This window comes from Zingiber officinale, chromosome 9B, assembly GCF_018446385.1.
Source record: "Zingiber officinale cultivar Zhangliang chromosome 9B, Zo_v1.1, whole genome shotgun sequence".
NCBI classification, from domain to species: Eukaryota; Viridiplantae; Streptophyta; class Magnoliopsida; order Zingiberales; family Zingiberaceae; genus Zingiber; species Zingiber officinale.
The window spans coordinates 31,534,059-31,551,907 of NC_056003.1; the positions used below are offsets into that span (position 1 = coordinate 31,534,059).

General features: G+C 38.0%; 3 protein-coding genes across 8 annotated transcripts; 1 reads left to right on the forward strand and 2 right to left on the reverse strand.

Annotated features, from left to right (window-relative positions):
- Nucleotides 1–7,621: 7,621 nt before the first annotated feature.
- Nucleotides 7,622–8,340, forward strand: LOC122025246 (auxin-responsive protein SAUR72-like). Its single transcript, XM_042584018.1, has one exon. It carries the CDS (start codon nt 7,888–7,890, stop codon nt 8,185–8,187), a length of 300 nt encoding a protein of 99 aa, XP_042439952.1. The 5' UTR covers nt 7,622–7,887; the 3' UTR covers nt 8,188–8,340.
- Nucleotides 8,341–8,958: 618 nt separating this feature from the next.
- LOC122022626 lies at nt 8,959–15,825 on the reverse strand. Of its 6 annotated transcripts, none has more exons than XM_042580661.1 (12): nt 15,664–15,825; nt 15,168–15,454; nt 14,984–15,076; nt 14,667–14,881; nt 14,013–14,203; nt 13,781–13,886; nt 13,381–13,670; nt 11,930–12,244; nt 11,441–11,525; nt 9,894–11,345; nt 9,371–9,490; nt 8,959–9,299 (listed from the first exon to the last, which is right to left on the reverse strand). In XM_042580661.1, the coding sequence occupies exons 2-12, from the start codon at nt 15,218–15,220 to the stop codon at nt 9,154–9,156; spliced, it is 3,066 nt and encodes a 1,021-aa protein (XP_042436595.1). In that variant the 5' UTR covers nt 15,221–15,454; nt 15,664–15,825; the 3' UTR covers nt 8,959–9,153. The 6 variants fall into 6 exon arrangements, with proteins under 6 accessions (XP_042436595.1, XP_042436596.1, XP_042436594.1 ...); XM_042580662.1 differs by having other exon boundaries at nt 8,959–9,283; nt 15,648–15,821; XM_042580660.1 differs by having other exon boundaries at nt 15,648–15,821.
- A 401-nt stretch (nt 15,826–16,226) lies between these two features.
- LOC122022596 (brassinosteroid-responsive RING protein 1-like) lies at nt 16,227–17,621 on the reverse strand. Its single transcript, XM_042580631.1, has one exon. It carries the CDS (start codon nt 17,204–17,206, stop codon nt 16,730–16,732), a length of 477 nt encoding a protein of 158 aa, XP_042436565.1. The 5' UTR covers nt 17,207–17,621; the 3' UTR covers nt 16,227–16,729.
- Between the last annotated feature and the right edge of the window lie 228 nt (nt 17,622–17,849).

Here is a 17,849-nt window from a genome sequence, read left to right on the forward strand (position 1 = left end):
TCGAAGGAACCATGAGCCCATAAGGCAAGTAAACACATTGAGAGCAAGTATCACCCGATACGAGACACCATAAAATAAAGAGAAGTTGTTGTCGCCAAGATTGCATCAGATGATAACCTGGCAGATCCTTTCATTAAGGCCTTTCCGGCAAGAGCTTTTGATGGGTATGTTGAGGGGATGAGAATCAGATGTATGGCAGCATACATGGCAGCATAGTCTTTTAGTATAAGTGGGAGATTGTTAGGATGTATACTAAAAGCCTAGCTTTTTTGTATAAACATTTAGTTTGAAATAAGAATCACATTGGTCAAATGTCTACATTTATGTTAAATGCAGTTGTCCATTTAATTTATATTGTAGATAACATGGTGTGAAGTGTCACACAGAAGATCATGTTATCAGTTCCTTATAAATTATAAATAGTAGCTCACAACCAAGATGGAATGAGACAAACCATTGGAGTGGTTATAGTGTAATTTGGTATTAGTTTTTCTTAACTATAAAAATACACTAATACACTATGAGTGTATTGAGCATGACCATTTGAGGTTGTTCTTTTATACTGACTACATAAAAGAACAAGACCTCTGTTATTATGAAAGTATGTGCTCTTGATCTCGATATAATAACAAGCACATATACTTAGTATTTATTTCTTTAATTTATCAATGGGTGAGATTTATTCAGTTAGATCAATAGGTCGATAAGTTGGGAAATAATATTATTTATATGGTGTGTTGTTGATTATAGAAGGAAACTGTGTCCTAGTAATCTAGGTTGATGATGTCCCCTTGAGGAGCTCATAAGGATTGTCATGTAAACCATGCAGGTGGGCCTAGTCCAACATGATAATAAAGTTGGGTGGTACTACTCTTGAAGCTAGATATTAATTAAGTGAGTTGTCAGTAACTCATTTAATTAGTGGGCATCGATATCTTAAATACAGGGAGATTAACGCACTCATGATAAGAAGGAGCTCATATTGTAATATGGGATTGGTGCGGTAGTGCAATAATAACTCTTTAGTGGTATGAGTTATTATTGATGAACTTGAGTTGGGTGTTCGGGGCGAACACGGGAAGCTCAAGCTTATCGGGAGACCAAAACCAATTCCTCCTCGCGGTTCCTGTTGTAGCCTTTTATTTATAAAGTCTTATATCCACAAAGTCCACTTCTTACCCAAGTAATGGGTCGGCCACATCCTTGCTTGGTGCAAGGGGGTCGTCCAAGAAAGGGCTTGGAAGCTAAGAGGTGGTCGGCCAAGCTTGGTGCCCAAGCTAAGAGCCGACCACTAGAAAAGGAAAAGGATGTTTTGTTTTAAAATAAAATTTTGTTAAAATCTTTCATTTTTTGTAGTTATCTACAATGGTTAAAAGAAAGATTTTAATTTCCTTTTATAGTCATCCTCATGGTTTTAAAAGAGAGTTTTAAAATTTTTAAATATTTCCTTTTATAGTACAAAAGATTAAAGAGAGATTTTAATTTTGTTAAAATCTTTCCTTATTTGTAGTTATCTATAATGTTTAAAAGAGATATTTTAATTTTTGATAAAATTTTTCTTTTTTGTAACCATGATTTAAAAAAAGAAGTTTTAATTAATCTTTCCTTTTTGTAGTTGTCTACATGTTTTAAAAGAGAGAGATTAATTTTAAAACTTTCTTTTTGTTGCCATGTACAATAGGAAATTTAAAATAGAGAGATTTTAATTGTTGTTAAAATTTTCTTTTTTAAGGGGAGGTCACAAATAAGGAAGTTTTAATTATGTTTAAAAATTTTCCTTTTTTGTCATGACCAAGGATTATAAAAGAGAAGGAGAGGGTGCCTCATGAGACATACAACCTTATTCTCTCCTTTCTTTTCCTTGGTGTGGTTGGCCCTTCCTCCTTCTCTCTTCTCTCTTCCTTAGGCCTGCAACACACCATCCTTTCTTCTCTTTCTTTCTTCTTTCTAAGGTCGGCACTCATCTCTTCTTGGTGGCCGAAACTTGAAAGAATTGGAGAAGACTCTATCTTGGTAGTCGGTTACTTGGAGAGGAAGAAGAAGAGAGAAAGTTTCCTATTTTGGCATCCCTTGGTGGCTCAAGAGTCTTGGAGGAAAAGAAGGAGCTTGGGTGGATTTCATCTTGGTAGATCGTCTCCCACATGACGTCAAAGAGAAGGAGATAAATACAACAGAAGATCAAGAGGTCTATAAACTACAAAGAAATGTATAACTAGTTATTTGTTTCCGCATCATAACTAGTTCATGTTCTTTGTATAGATCTTGAAAAATCAAACACAAGAGGCTATCGATTTTAGGTTATCGTTTTTGTTATCGATTTTATTTTTTGATTTCATATTTCGATATTGTGCTTCTATTGAGGTCTCTGTAATTAAACCTAATTTACTGTAAGAAGTTAAATATATGATTTCTTTGAAAGACTTTGTCTAGGAAGTGGATGCTCCCATACCCAAGAAGACCTAGTGTCTCGCCATGTTTAACCTGGAAGTCGATCTTTGAAATAAATATTTAATTAACTTCTGTAATATAGTTTAACTTATAAAGAACACATCAGTTAAACTTGGAGTAAAAATATTAAGTATCGTTTCCAATTCAAGTTTAACTTCTGAAGGATAATTTGGATTAATATTGTTAAGCATCGTTTGCAATCCAAATTTAACTTCAGTAGAGCATATGGGTAGCTATGATAGTTCTATACTTGTACAAATTTTTATACAGGGGAACTAGAACGGTATCCGGGTATAGCAACCAACAGTGACAACACGCTTAGCAGGTAGAATTCAACTCATCTATTCGCCACAAAGTCTGCTTGCTCTTTTTTGTTCAAAGATACTTTTCTTTTTGTTTGTCTTTTTGATCTTTTGGAGCTTCAAAATCATATTTGATTATTAATAAAACTTCAAAGTCGGTTTTAAAAAATATCTCCATTCGCTTTTTCCATAGGGTGAATTTTCCCTTAAATTTTGGCGGGTATATACTTGGTCTGGCCATTGTCTTGTTTGCTTCGGTCAGCGATTAGTCTTTTTGAAGTGATTGGGCTCTGATACTACTTGTTAATCCCAGTGGGGCTGGCTAGAGGGGGGTGAATAGCCTGTAATCAGAGTTAGAAGAATCTCTTGTTATTTGAACAAAGAAAGGATGCAATATTAATTAAGCAATTATAACTTTAAAGAAGAACATCATAAGAGGAAATAAGTAAGAAGACTACAGTATTTTTACTTGGTTATAATTTAGGTGGTTGTTAATCCAAGGTAGATGAAAGCTCACTAAAATTCTCCTTCGTTGAAGGCAAAGAAGCCTCTTACACTCTTTAATAGCTCAGAAATATACTAGAAAATGAATAAAGAAATTGTTATTTAATTCCTAGCTCTAGGTGCCTTTTTATAGCTCATGGAAAATTTTATCGGTGGCTTGAAGGTGCCTCCAAGATAGTCCAAAGCACCTTCAATGAGACAAGTTTTATTGCCAAATATAAAACTTTACCTTTAGCTAACGATTATTGAAGGCGCATTCAATAGGCTGTATGGCACTTTCGATATTGTTCATGCGAGGCACCTTCTAAGCCATTGAACGCGCCTTCCATGAGGCAGATCAACCTTTTAGCTGATCTTTGTTTGCTTAGGTGATGCTCCGATTAACTGGAGTTGAGCTCACCCGAACCTAATTCCGACCTTCTCCTCGAGCAAGTTTCCTCCCCATTTTCTCATCTCTTGAATATCACGCACGTCCTTATTGTCCACCGGTGTACTCTTCCATAGCTCCTCGTCCCTCGGATGCACCGAGCCCGTTGACTCCTTTCCCATGATATCCTTCTAGTCCGCTGCGTCTTCCGCTCGACTTCTTGTGCTCCTAAGTTTCTGCACACTTAGACATAAGACATTAAATACAAATAGAACCTAACATAACTTGTTTGACTACGTCAAAACTATAATGGGGTACTTACAGGCTTGCCTTTGAAACAAGAATCTGAGATCTAGAAGTCAACTGAGTTTATAAGGAAATTTGCTTTACACTTATCTTTTGTATGTATAAGAGATGAGCATGCTTGTGTAAATCTGACCAGAGTTATTACTGTCCGACTATATGAAGGAGGATTGTCATGTATAGGGGTGGCAATTCAGTTCGTGTTCGGGTTGACGGGTTCGGATTGGCAGGTTGGCGGATTGGCAAATGACAACCTAAACCCAACTTGATTATTAATTCGGGTCAAACTATTCAACCTGAACATGATCTGTTTATTTGCACTTGACCTGAACCCGACCCGTTTAACCCGTTTGATCCATTTGATCCGTTTGACCCGAACATGACCTGAATTCATTAAAGAAATTTTGTATATTAAATTAAAAATTAAAAATAACATTTATCTACACAAATTGAAAATTCATATCATAAATGATAAGTCATGATAACATTGCAATCAATAGCATATCTCTATGTTTATAGTTTTAACTTTTTTAAATTTGTAATTTTAGTTTAAATTTATAATTATTTATAAACGGTTCGCGGGTTGTAATTGGGTCATTTCAGGTTGACCCGAACCCCGACCTGTTTATTAATTGGGTCAATTGGGTCAATCCGATTTCGACCCAAACCCAAAACTATCCAACCCTAACCTGATTTTTTCGTGTTCGGTTCGGGTCGTGTTTTCGTGTCGGGACAAAAATTGTCACCCCTAGTCATGTAAGAAAACCCATAGGGTCGACTGGTAACGATCGGTCATATGCTAAAAGACTTATACTGATTAGGAAGCTGAGTCCCTTTGTTCTAGCTGGACTTATGACTGGTCGGATCTATGATAGGTCAAACTTCCCTTAAACTTGGTCGGTTATCGATTGCTCGGATATATGAGATGTCTTAATACAAGAATGGGACACTAGGTCCCTTAAGTCCGACCGATTTCTGGGTCGGCCGGTCGTCCTCATTATGAAAGCCTTAGCCTTGAGCGAAGGTTAAAGTCCTATTGAGACTAATATGTTGGCTGTCACTTCCCCTTGACTTTGACGGTCACATCACCTTGACTTTGAGTACCACATTATACCAAGTCCACCCGTAACATTCCGTATCAAACATAATCTTATAGGGATTAGTATAACCCCATTCTTCTTAATTTAAAAACAAACTCAAATTTTTTAAGAAACTATAAATATATATGGCTTAAAAAATGATTCAACTATAAACATACTCATGAAAGTTCAATGAGTACTATTGTCCATAAAAAAAAATCACATCGAGAATGGAACAAATCTCTTGGAAAATTTTGAGAAATCACACATGTACATTAATTAAAGTATAGCAAATTTTAATTCGATGCATTAAAAATTAAACAACATAATAATTAATGTTCATCAAAAGCATCAATTAAAGTAATGAAATTTATTAAAAAATTTCATCAACAATATGACACTTACATAGACTAAACGAGGTTTATTGTTGTCTCCTTCTATTCTCCAGCCGATATCAAGAGAAATCGGCAGCCGCAAGTGGAGTTGGAACGAAGAGAAAACATTGATTTGGAGAGTTAGGACTTCTTTACACTAAATGAATAATAATCGGACTCTAATTTATATTTTTTAGAGCCACATGCACATAATATATTACTTCCGTCTGATATTTGCAAAGCAATTAACGATAGATATCGATATATTCTCTAAAATAAAAACTAATGGTGGAAGATATAAATGGGTACCGAAATATTTTAGCAGAAAAAATTAGAAATAATAGGGATATAATAATGTATTTCCCATAAAACTGCTGCAGCCTATACTATCCGTGGATGAAGATCTGACCGTTCAAAAGGGACAGCAGCTAATCTTGATGCATTATTTACCCCATTTTGCTAATCTTAAAGTCGGCTCGGAGCCCTGTTTACTTACACGCCCGAAGAAGAGCACATAGATGAACCAGTTTGAAAGCTTTGAGCTCTGTTTAAAATTAATTAATTAATTAAAAAAATAAATCAAATTTAAATAATCATTTCAGCAACTTGATTAATTTTAATTTTAATTATTTAAATTTAAGATTTAAGAACAGGGTCATTTGAAAAATAGATAAACTACAAAGAGTTAAATAAAAAATTCCTGCCGATTTTAGCTAGATTTGCGGGGCCGCCTCCACCGTCGGACAACGGCTGACCGAGGGAATCTGAGTAATCGACCAATCAGCAGCTGGCTCGTTTCGCTGGGGCCCGCAATAAAAAAGTTGTTATAAAAATATAATTAATTATTTAAAAAAAATCACATTCCAACTAAATTAGCACTTAGCTTAATAATCACATAAATGAAACTTTCCCAAAATGTATTTACATGAATTCAAACATTCAACTCAAGGGAACTCGCAACTCAATTCGACTCGATTGTGACCTAATGTTAGACTTACGACTTACGCATAACCAAAAACATGTCTCGCACCAATTAATTCCTTGTCCAATATCTATATATCAACTTAAATCGTCTCGATAGATTTTTGAACTTTTCTTCTTTGCTTCTTCCTATGAGTCAATCCTTACGCATGTGATGTACTAGAGCATGTCCTTGTTTCCACCAAACTAAAGGGGGGCAAAGGGTGGTCTCCTTTTGATGCTTCCATTTCGCAAACATCCTTTTCTATTAATTATATCGACCGAGGCGCTTTAAATTGAGCCTTCGAGCAACAATATCTCGATAGATTTCTCGAAGAATAAACATGATTTGCTTTCTTGTGGTGGAGGCCGTTTGGGAGGCTATGGGAAAGAATAATGATATTGGGTTAGGCAATTGATGTAACAAGCATACACATGATAAGTTTCTTGAATACAAAGGTGGTGGTGGTGAGACATTGAGAGAAAGATGTTTATCGATTCAATGATTCAAATAAAGAGAAGTTTGATTAGGGTTTTCGTTTTCCCTAAATAGCAATAGAAGGGATAAAGATAAGTAAAAAAGTTTGATTAATTGGATTAGGATTTTTTTTGAATAGTAATTGGATAAGGATAAGGTTATAAAGATGCCTAACTTCATCAACACTGTTCAACTTTGAGGGAAAAAAGAACAAGAATTTAGTATTGCTATTAAAAACTATATTTAAAAGATGGTACTCTAAAGTATTGTCCTGTATTACATTAAAAATGTACTTTTAGCTAAATAAGTAAATAGGTGTAGTAGGATTTCATAAGGAATGAGGGATAGTATCCAATATGATTTTGTATGATTTTTATTATATCATATTCTCAAAGTTATCACTAGCAATGATAAATAGATACATGTTCTTTACCGATTTATCATATTCTTAAAATTGTCACAATCAAGGATAAACAAGTATATGTCCTTAAAGTCACGGATTTAAAAGTTAAAATTAGATGAAAATATACTATTATTGAAAAGTTCAGTTGAAAATTGAGTTAATTAATATTTTATAGATTCAATTAGCTTAATTTTTATTAAAATGCTTAGTTAGTTCGGTTTATTTTCAAACTTTATCGTTGTATTTGGTATTCCCCTCCTCACATACCTCAAACAGTAGCCAACCTAACAAAGAGCAACCATAGATTCCAAGTGACAGCGATGCAACATCAGCATCTGACCTCAGTAACCCTTCAACTTCCCCCCTTTCCTTTCAAAACCACAGCACTGCTTCGATCCTCCACATGCAAAACCTAGTTAGGCCTGCCCCCCTTGCTGCTCCAAGCAGCACAAGCATGTCCACAAGGCAACTAAATTAAGCCTCCACTTCGTCCACTCCGAATTTTTCTCCACCAAAAAGAAAAGGGCAGCAGTGCAATGCCCCTTTGGTCTTTGCTCCTCGAGGGAGACAAGGCCAACGCATGCATATCTCTCATGACTTGGACTGCACCACTAAGCCCTATATATGTTTTCATTCCGTGCGCCGAGCTGAAGCAAACAGGAAGGTGGCATGGGGAAAGGTGTGCTCAGGAGTGCAGCCAGGGCCCTGTCCTGGCCCAGGGGCAGCAAGACGACTTGTTCGGCCGAGGTGCCGGAGGACGTGAAGGAGGGGGAATTTGCAGTGGTGGCGGTGTGGAATGAGGAGGCAACCAGGTTTGTGGCCTCACTCAGCTGCCTGTCAAATCCTGTGTTTCTGAGGCTGCTGGAGCTGGCAGAGGAAGAGTTTGGGTTTCAGCAAGAAGGGGCACTGACTGTTCCTTGCAAGCCTTCAGAGCTGGAGAGGATCATCAAGGGGATTAAGAATTTTTAGTTTTTTTGTTTTGTTTTGTCTTATCTTTGATTTTGTGTGTCTTGTGTTTAGGGTTGTTTGGTTAGAATTGACGGGAGATTACTTGTAGAACTGTAATATGAAAATTGATCATGACTTTGTAGTTCTCTGTTTCATTTCAGGTGTTTTAATTTGAAGGTTAGGTTTAAGGATTATAGAGCTCAATAGGGTTGCACGGTTAGATTGTTTCATTGCATCACGTTTAAGGCAATAGAAATGGCTGCTATAAGAGATGGGCACACAACAAAAGATAGACTTGGATGGAGTAAGAAACTCATGAGCACCCTACTATCAACTGTTAATTTCAGTACAAGAAAACTTACTCTTATATGTGAACGAACGAAAGTGACCATTCGAAGAGTAGATAATCCTTCATGCCAGACAAATCTTGAGGTGTCTCAAGATATTATACACAGCATCGAGATGAGGATTGTAAAAGACCTGCAGAAGATATCTGGTCACACCGAGTAATACCTGAGATCATCATCATCCTAACACATTTGGCTCAATTGGGCTGCATATGGTCCTAGCTAGTTAAAAGAACAACTCAACTCCAAGCATTATGCTACAATTGCTTTTCTATGGCGAGTTGATCAAGTTTCAAAATCAGTTAAATCCAATTCTAAGTTGCTGACAGCAGCAACAGTTTGAAGAACGATTGAAGTCAGAAGAGCTTTAATATTTTGGACAGCCTAAACCCTGTTTTACCTAGTTAACGGTTGGAGAGCACAGAGAACCAACAGAGCAATACACTGAAGACAATGGCATGAGATAACCAGATACCATAAGCAAACAACTGAGAAATGTTAAAGTGATTGGGTAGCAATCTCCGAAGAAAGTTCTGACACGGTTCTGACACAGCATATTTACATGTTACATGAGCGAGCAACTTCTGAAAGTCTAGGTTTCAACTGACACTGAGCGGAAACGAAAAACCCCTTGGCTGGCTTACCTATACAGAACATGGAAGTCTCTCTGTTTCCCCACGGTCATCTGAATCTGCTGAAGTCTTTGGTTGAAGATATTTGAGATACGATAGATGCCACCCAAAGCGAGAAAAGAACAGCGCACACCAAAGCTACACCACCACCAAACTAATTGGAATGATTCGGCACTTAGTGTCATCTGTATCGAAAGTTCATGTCAAATCCAGGACCAAACATACTGGGAATGTGGCCTGCAGCTGCAGGGTGGGCATGCTTTTGATTAGCTCTCATCTCCATCTCCATCAGCCTTTGAAATGCATCTGGATGATTGCCACCGCCTCCACCACCAACAAATGCTCCTGCATTTGGCGATAAGATATCAAAATTTATAGAGGTCATTCCAAAATTCAAAATCAGAAAATAATCCATAAAAAATGCAAAGTCTGCTTAAACCTTCCTAGCTATAAGCAACAAACAAAGGTTTCATGCAGGCTGCAGCAACAAGATTTACATAATAAGGTTATAGGGTAAAGTTATATGTAAGAGTTTGGGGGTATTTACCTCATGAGGGAAATTTGAATGCAAAAATCACATAGTCATGCACAAATCTTTAAAAGAAATCGTGTAATTTCTTTTTAGAATTTATTTTCAATGTTATTTGAGTTATGAATTGATTGGGTTCATAAGCGGCACATATTTCAAGTACCAATAAATTGAAGAATTTAATGATCCAGTGAACACAAGAATGGGAGTGAAAATTACCTGGTATTCCCATTCCGAAACTACCATAGTTAGACTGCTGATGTGGTAATGCAATGTTATGCATATTGTTTGTCTCTGGTACAAAGCTTTGCACGTGATTTATCTGATGAGGTAATTGCATACCTCCTGAAAACCCTTGATGGGGCAATTGCTGTGGGAAGTTTCCTGGAATTGGCAACTGCTGTATCAAGTGATAAGAAGCAGGATCAATGTGTGGGGCATTAACATGGTAACTATTATGCGGAACAAGATTTTCAAGAAAATTTTGAGGGTCATGAAAATTCTGTTGGGGGTTAACATGCTTCATATGCTCATCCCCATTAGCGAGATGATTCAACAATGGGTGTAGAGGAATAGCGTGGTTGACGGTATGAGATAATGTCCTTCCCTGCAAATGATGATGAAGAGCACCAGCATTTACCAGGTCACGGGGCCTCTGAAAAGAGCCATCCAACATGGTTGTTGGAATATCTTCTGCACCTCTTGGAATGGCATTACGCAAACTATCCTTAAGATGTCCTTCATTCATTTTGGAAAACAGCTCCTCATTTTTACGTGTATTAGGAAAGGAAAGAGAATCTGAGGTTGCAGATTCCAGAGCATCGTTATCAATAATCAAACTTTGTTCACCTGGCAAATGAAAGTTGACAACTTTCTCGTCAAAAGAGACAGTGCCTAGAGGTAGTGTGTCACTGTGATGAACAGGTTTATTTGGCTGATAATCTCCAGAACTAGAAGAAAAGAAACTACCATCAGAATGTGGAACGGGAAATCCAGCCGATGATTGGAAGGCATAAGTGTTGGTTCCACCATCTGCCACTCTCTGTGTAGAAACAGGTGCTTGAGCCGATTGAAGCTCGTTCATAAATGCAGCCCCAAACAATGTTTCAAGAGTCAGGGTCTTATCTGAGCAGGATGGTGCCTCAACAATGCCCTTATCAGGAACTGGATAATTCAAAGAACTTTTACCAGTCAAAGACAATTTATCAAAGAAATCAACACCTACACAAGTCCCCGACACCGTCTCTTCTTTTTTTGTTCCCCTTTGCAACAAAGAAAGAAGATGTTGCGAAACATGCTCGTCAATATCAGATTTTGGATGTTCTGATTTTCCACCTGTTCTTGTCTCAGGTTCCTGTACCGTATGCTGTAGACTTGGCCCCCCTTCAATATCAGCCAAGATTGACTGCTCAAGGTCCTCACATGTAAGTACAACAGGACTTGAATTCAGCTTATCAACTTGATGATATTGTTCAGAGATCCCAATTTCCGAAACAGTTGTAGGAGACACATCAAATTTGAGTGTAGTATTAGTTATATCAGTACTGCCTGGTTTCCCGGGTTCAAATACATTGGCATGAGAAACTGTAAAATTTGATGAGCCAACTTTATCATTATTCACAATCAATGAAAGTAAATTCTTTGATGAAAAATCTTCTGATCGCCTGTTTTCTGTGTGCACAAAAAAATTATACTATTAGCTTAACTCTCAAATAAAACACACACACACACACACAAAATCTACAAGTTATGCCTTCCAGGTTTACCTTCCTCAACAAACCAACTTGCAAACTTAGAAGATACAGAAACTGAAGATGTCCATGGTTCTTCATCCGTCTTAAGACCCTGATTCTGAGCAATAGAACAGTAAGTTGGTCGCTGATGTATACGTGTCTGTATTTCATGTTCTAAACAAGGATCACACTTTCCATAAGTAGTCAACCAACCAAACTAAACAAAATAAGAGTTTTGTATTCAAAATCTCCCAATGTGACTAAAAACAAGTGCTCAATTAAATCAATCCAAATGCTGGGTTTGGGCTAGTTCGTTCCTCCCAACTATGCTACTACATGTGAGAGTATCGAAGAGTAAAACTATAGTCAGTGTGTTGCTAAAGGCTTAATGTGTTGAGAACTAAACAACCATCAAAATAAGAGATGTGTAGATTTACTGAGAAAGTAGGACAAATGAACAAAAAGAAGAGAAGAGTTCAAAGAATATAAATGGTATTAGTTTATTTATAGGAAAACACTTACAGAAGAGGAAGCAGATGAGCTACCATAAGTTTGTAGAGAACCACCGAGTAACTTTTCAAGAATAGAGACAGAACTGTTCTGCACAAATGAATTTGTAACAACATAATTCTCTTTTTTCTCATCAAAAACATCATTTATTATGGCCACTTCCCCAACTTCATTAACATTCTGAAAATTAGGTCTCTTAGATGAGAGGTTATCAACTTCATGTTTTCTAATGCTGTCATCAAAGTAGGCATCTAATTGTTGTCCCTTTTCCTGATCATTATAGGTGTTATCAAGATGTTTGTTGTCGACAGTACAAGCAAAACTAGTCTGAGATGACATAGAAAGCATGTGTCAAAGACATCAATATGATCACCAAAAACCTATGTCAAATAAATTAACATAGATTTAGCTTTTGTGCATCACATGAATGAAAGTTTAATTAAATTATTCCATATAATTTAGCTCAAGCAGGACTTGTATCACGCAAGATATCACTCATGTAACCTCAGCAGGACATGTTATAAAATCTGCTGAATCATTATGCTTGGCAATTAGAAGGGCCGAGATAGAAAATTATGTGCAAGAGCACTTCCAGTGGTAGTCACTGGACACAGGGGCATGTGCTCTATCTAAAATATTAGAATCATAAAGGCAACCATGTAAATATAGGGGCTGTCCTACTAAAATTTTGAAGAAAAAAAAAAGTTGTACAATTGTGTAAGAAAAATAGATTTTCTTCTCCCTCGTTGCTTGTGAAATCCTCTTCAAGCAGCCACACACCGCCAAATACATCCCCTTTGAATCCTCCTATCAACTGAAAATTCAGTTGGATGGATTGTGATTCATTATGCGATTTCTGAGACTTGAAACTTCCTCAAAATATCAGAACTACTGCTTCCCTAGGGTCAATTTATTTCATGTCTGCATAAAATTTTGATCTTCACAGTGTTCTGTGTTGAGAATTTAATGACTAATGTCATGTGACGTAAGGTTGGTATGGTGGGCAACCAAAGCTTCATGAGCCTTCTAGCAACACCATTCAGTTTTATGCGGGTGACATTAACTTAGGTAATTTCATAATGCATATGCATTATGGAAGGGCATGGATGGATGAATACAAGGTTTGAAATGGGGTTATGATACCATAGATCAGTGGTTAGAAGGAATAGTAAGGCGACAGATTTTTAACTCAATCCTGATTTTACCCAAAATATCAGGCAAAAAGGGGTCAATTGTGACACAACTCAGCCAAATCCAGATCAGGATAAGCCAGTTTTGAAAACAATGAAGCAAACCTCAATGGGCAAGTAAACATCAATAGATGAAAGCTCCTAAGAATTTAATTTATCACACAATTCAGCAGCTACAAGCGAGGCAAAATTTTTGTAAGACTATCTGGTCCTTCAAGAAAAATAAAAAACTTCATGATTAATGATGATAAAATGAATATTATATATAAATACCTCTAATGCAAAGCAATTAGATTGAACGGGAAGGATTTTATCCATTGCTGTACTAGCAAACCCAGGTGGCACAAGTGGCCGAGATACAGGTGCATGCATAGAAGGAGACCTAGGAGATTGAATTTTAGATAGTGAAGAAACATCTTCCTTGTCAGTTTTGCTGATTGTACTTTTCTTATCAGCAGAATCCTCAAACAATGTAGCAATATCAGGATCAAGATTGTGTTTATGGTTGTTTTGCTTATCCTGCAGTGCTTTCCGTTGTTCCTTTCTTATTAGCTCAAAGGATTCTGCATTGTCATAACCAAAATAAATAGAACCAAGGAAAGCAAGGAAAAAGAAGGAACTAGAAGGGAGCTGCATACAATCATAAAAAAATCTAGTAATCAAAGAGCATAACCTCTTCTCCTTAGTTCTCCAGCTCTGTCCTCACTTGAATAATTAGTTGAACCAAATGTTTCATCATTACATGAATCTCTATTGTCCTTCCGTTGAAAAGGCATAGCCTATATTAAAAGGCAGAAATTTACAAAAAAAAACCCTCAGAATAACTGTTATTACAATAAACATAACAAAACAAGGTGTTTGTAGGAACAGAAGAATGTGTCTTTATTATTCTCCGATCGCCTAACCTTATAAGGCCGTGGGGGTTGATAGGGTTCAGAAGTCTTATTGAGTTGAAATTGGCTAGTTGCCCTTGATTTTTCTGTTGATGGTCTGCCATAACTTGAAGGTCTTGGGAAAGCACCACTGCCCAAAAGTCCATCATGCTCATCCTGTTGAGCATAACATCTGGATTGTATTCCAATTTGTCGTCCAATATCTGCAATTTGAAATAACATCATGCAAGTGTAAAAATTAATTCAGAATAGTGTCAATGGTACAAAAGGTTGGTACAGTAGGCAAGCAAACAAGTTTTATTTATGAGTTTGGAAATAAACTACAATCATTGAAAGGAAAATCTCCATTTTAATGCTGATGAGACTCGAAATGCATAAATGGGCAATCAGATTCTAGTACAATGAATTTAAACCAGCTGCACATAGCCTTGTAGAAGACATAGACATCTAAGAATCCATATTTTGTTAGGCAATGTTAGGACTGAAATTTGAAATGAACAAAAGCAACATGGAACGATAAGCCAGTAACTTGCAAAATCAAATATGGTTGTGAAGAGAAGAAGTGACAGCTGTCAAAAGGAGAAATGGACAAGGAAAAGTTTAGCTAATCAATTGAGCATGAAATCAGTCAGTGTCTTCAATTTTCATTTGCTTCAAACAACAAACCTTGTGTATTTGTTTCACGATTAGATTGGAGGTCCCCATCTCTATAGTTGGATTGTGCATCCCATCTCCCAGAGGTTCCTCGAGAATAACTCCCTGCAACTTCTGACCTGTATGGTGGTTGTGAGGTAAAATCGCTATGCTTCGTGCTCTGAAAGGTTAAGCCTCCAAAACCTCGTTGCCTCTCATTTACACTATTAGACGTTTCATTCAATTCACTGCTTTGGGAAAAAAAAAACATCAGGGAGTTAAACAAAATCATTTATAAGACCCCTGGGGAAAAAAAGTTAAAATAAGACTAATTTTTCATCATCAATTACCTCAAAACTGAAGCATCAAATTCATCGGGCAATTTGTTGGAAAGTTTGCTGAAAGATAAAAGCTCATCTCGCGTATAGCATACTTTAGTTTTCCTAGGATACAATCACACAAGGCAAGAAGGTAAAGCATAAGCCAACAGATACCAACTGCAATACATAGCAACAAGCAGAAATAGCTGCTCACCTCTGAGTTTCAGAACTTCTTTCAAGTAACGGATCGTCATTCTCCAAACTCATTCCTGGAGGTGCAATGCACGAGTATGCTTGTCTACTAAAAAGAAGCAGTTCCTTGGTTTCTATATCTAAAACTTCCAGCTAATTGAGCCTCCTACGACTAACCCAGATCGAATACATGTTGCGATAACCCAATAATCCCAACTCAAACTCAAATGAAGGAACGGATTGTCAATCGTTAAGAGAAAAAAAAAAAAGGAAAATCTGGTGACTGAGAAGCTAGATTCTGTACTGCCCCTGTCCAAAATCACAAAAAGGGACCAGCCTCAGATAGCATAGAGGGATTTTAATCACCTATCGATCGGAAGAAATCAAAAGGTATCTCGTCAATCTAAGCTAACGAATCCACGGATTCCGACGCCAAATGAGATGCCATTAGGGTCAACATGGATCAGATGAGAACTAAAATTCCATGTCGGAAAAATCTTACGGATTGAGGAGCGTACACTGGAACCGGAGGTCCAAGGAGAGAGATCCCTGCCGGCGATGAGCCGAAGAAGGGATTCGAGCGAAGACGACCGATATCTTCTCCCGCCGGAGGAAAGAGAGAGGAGGGAGGTAACAGAGAGGTAAAATGGGGACAACGAAATGTGACCCAAAAGTATACCTTGAAGACCCACACACATTACTGGGCGTTGAGGCCGTGAGATCTTCTGCATCGGACAGAACAGGCAACAGCACTTCAGCGATGGCAATCTGCCAGCTGAGGCACAATACTCTCACTTAATTAAATTCCAGACACCATCCGTGACATCCTAATCTAAACTTAATCCCAGTTTAACGCATCTTAATGAGTTAATTAATAAAATAACTTAAATCTTTCCCTTGTGAGCATTAATTTTATTAGTTTTGTTTTATTGTTATTTTCATACGATCGATCCATGGACTCATTTCGAACAATATATATTTTGTTAATATATTTTAAGTATGAAATTTCAACGCATGTGTTCGTCATTTTGCTTTTAGTGTTTACACTAATTATATCACTAAGTAATATAAATATCATATAAATACACAAATAACACCATTCTTAGTCTCATTAAAGCAAAATAACAAAAACAAAACAAAAACAAAAAATAAAAAATAAAACAAAAACAAAAAACATGTTTACATGATCTATTTAGAAGCTTACAAGTTACAAAGCAGTCGGCAACAAAAATTTTGCCGGCCATGTCGTCGTCAGCAGCAGCACGGAAGAAGAAGAAGTTGAAGAAGAAGAAGAAGAAGAAGTTGTTGAAGAAGAAGAAGAAGAAGAAGATTCAAACCCACAACATTGGGATTTTGAATCAGTCTCACTCCACAATTCCGATCGCAGACTCTTCCCTTCGAAATCTGCATCCTGAAAGTCAAACACTCCTCAATCTTCGATCCATTCTCGCATCGATCCGCCCACCAAGAATCCAATCGGCAATCGCCAATCCAAAACCAGCGCTTGATTTGTCGCCGACCAAATCTACGATCCAAGCTAAAAAAAAGAGGCGGATCAGAAATCTTATGTTCCATTCGGATATCCTAGGCTGAGGGGAACCCTAGCGGGCGCAGCGAGTACGAGTAGTAGTAGTCTTCGTCGTCCTCGGGCGTGGCGGGGGCCGGGTGGAGGGGAACGAGCGGGACGCGGCAGAGGGGGCAGGTGCGCTGCCGGTGCTGGATCCACCGGTCGACGCATTGACGGTGGAAGACGTGTCTGCAGTTGCTCATCCGCCGAACCTCGTCCTCCGGCTCGAACTCGTACAGGCAGACAGCGCAGCAGCTCTCTGCCGCCTCTGGGAGTTGTTCGAACCGGGTCGCCGGGGAGGCCTCCTCGATGACCTCGGCCAGCACCGGTGGCAGCAAACAGAGACCTTCCCTCTGGACATCGCCGTCTGAGAGGTCGCCACCGAGGCCGAGGCAGCGGCAGGCCCAGTTGATGAGCTTCCGAAGGTGCGTAAGCAAGAACAGCAGGTGGAGGAGCAGCTTGGGGAGCTCCGAGTAGCCGACCGGGAAGCCCATGGCGGAATTGGTAAGCCAAATGTTCGATGAAGTGCCTGAGAGGGAATTATACGAAGGGAACGGTCTGCAATCTGTAAGTGTATAAGGAAATGCCTGAAAGAGAATTATAAGAAGGAGACTGCAGCTCTGCAGGTGTTTGAGGAAATGCCGCAGAGGGAATTATAAGGAGGAGACTACAACCTGCAAGTGCTTGAGGAAGTGCCTGAGAGATTCTCACAGCTAATAAGAATTTGTATTGTGGCCACATTTGCTTTTGGCTTTTTGCTCTCTGTGGCTGTGTCTGGTGAAAAGGTGGTGACTTGGTCATATTTTATTCAAGGAGGGGTGGTGGTGTTGCCAATTCCATCACTCTCTCTTTTTTTTGGAGAAAAGACCAGAAGAGTGGCATGTGATGAATTTTGTGGAAGCAAGCATTATTTATTGCCTGGCAATTGACTCATCATCTGAAAAGTTGTTGGGTTGTGGAACAGATCATTCTCAGCTGCCAGCCATGTGTTTTTCAGATTTAGACAGGTCAGTAAATTCAATACCCGTTTACAAATTTCTAGTGTTCTTAATTTATACCAGAGTTGATAGTAGGGATGGGCACATGATAAAAATCAAAACTGAATAGAAATATTTCAATCAGATGAAAAGTTTAGAT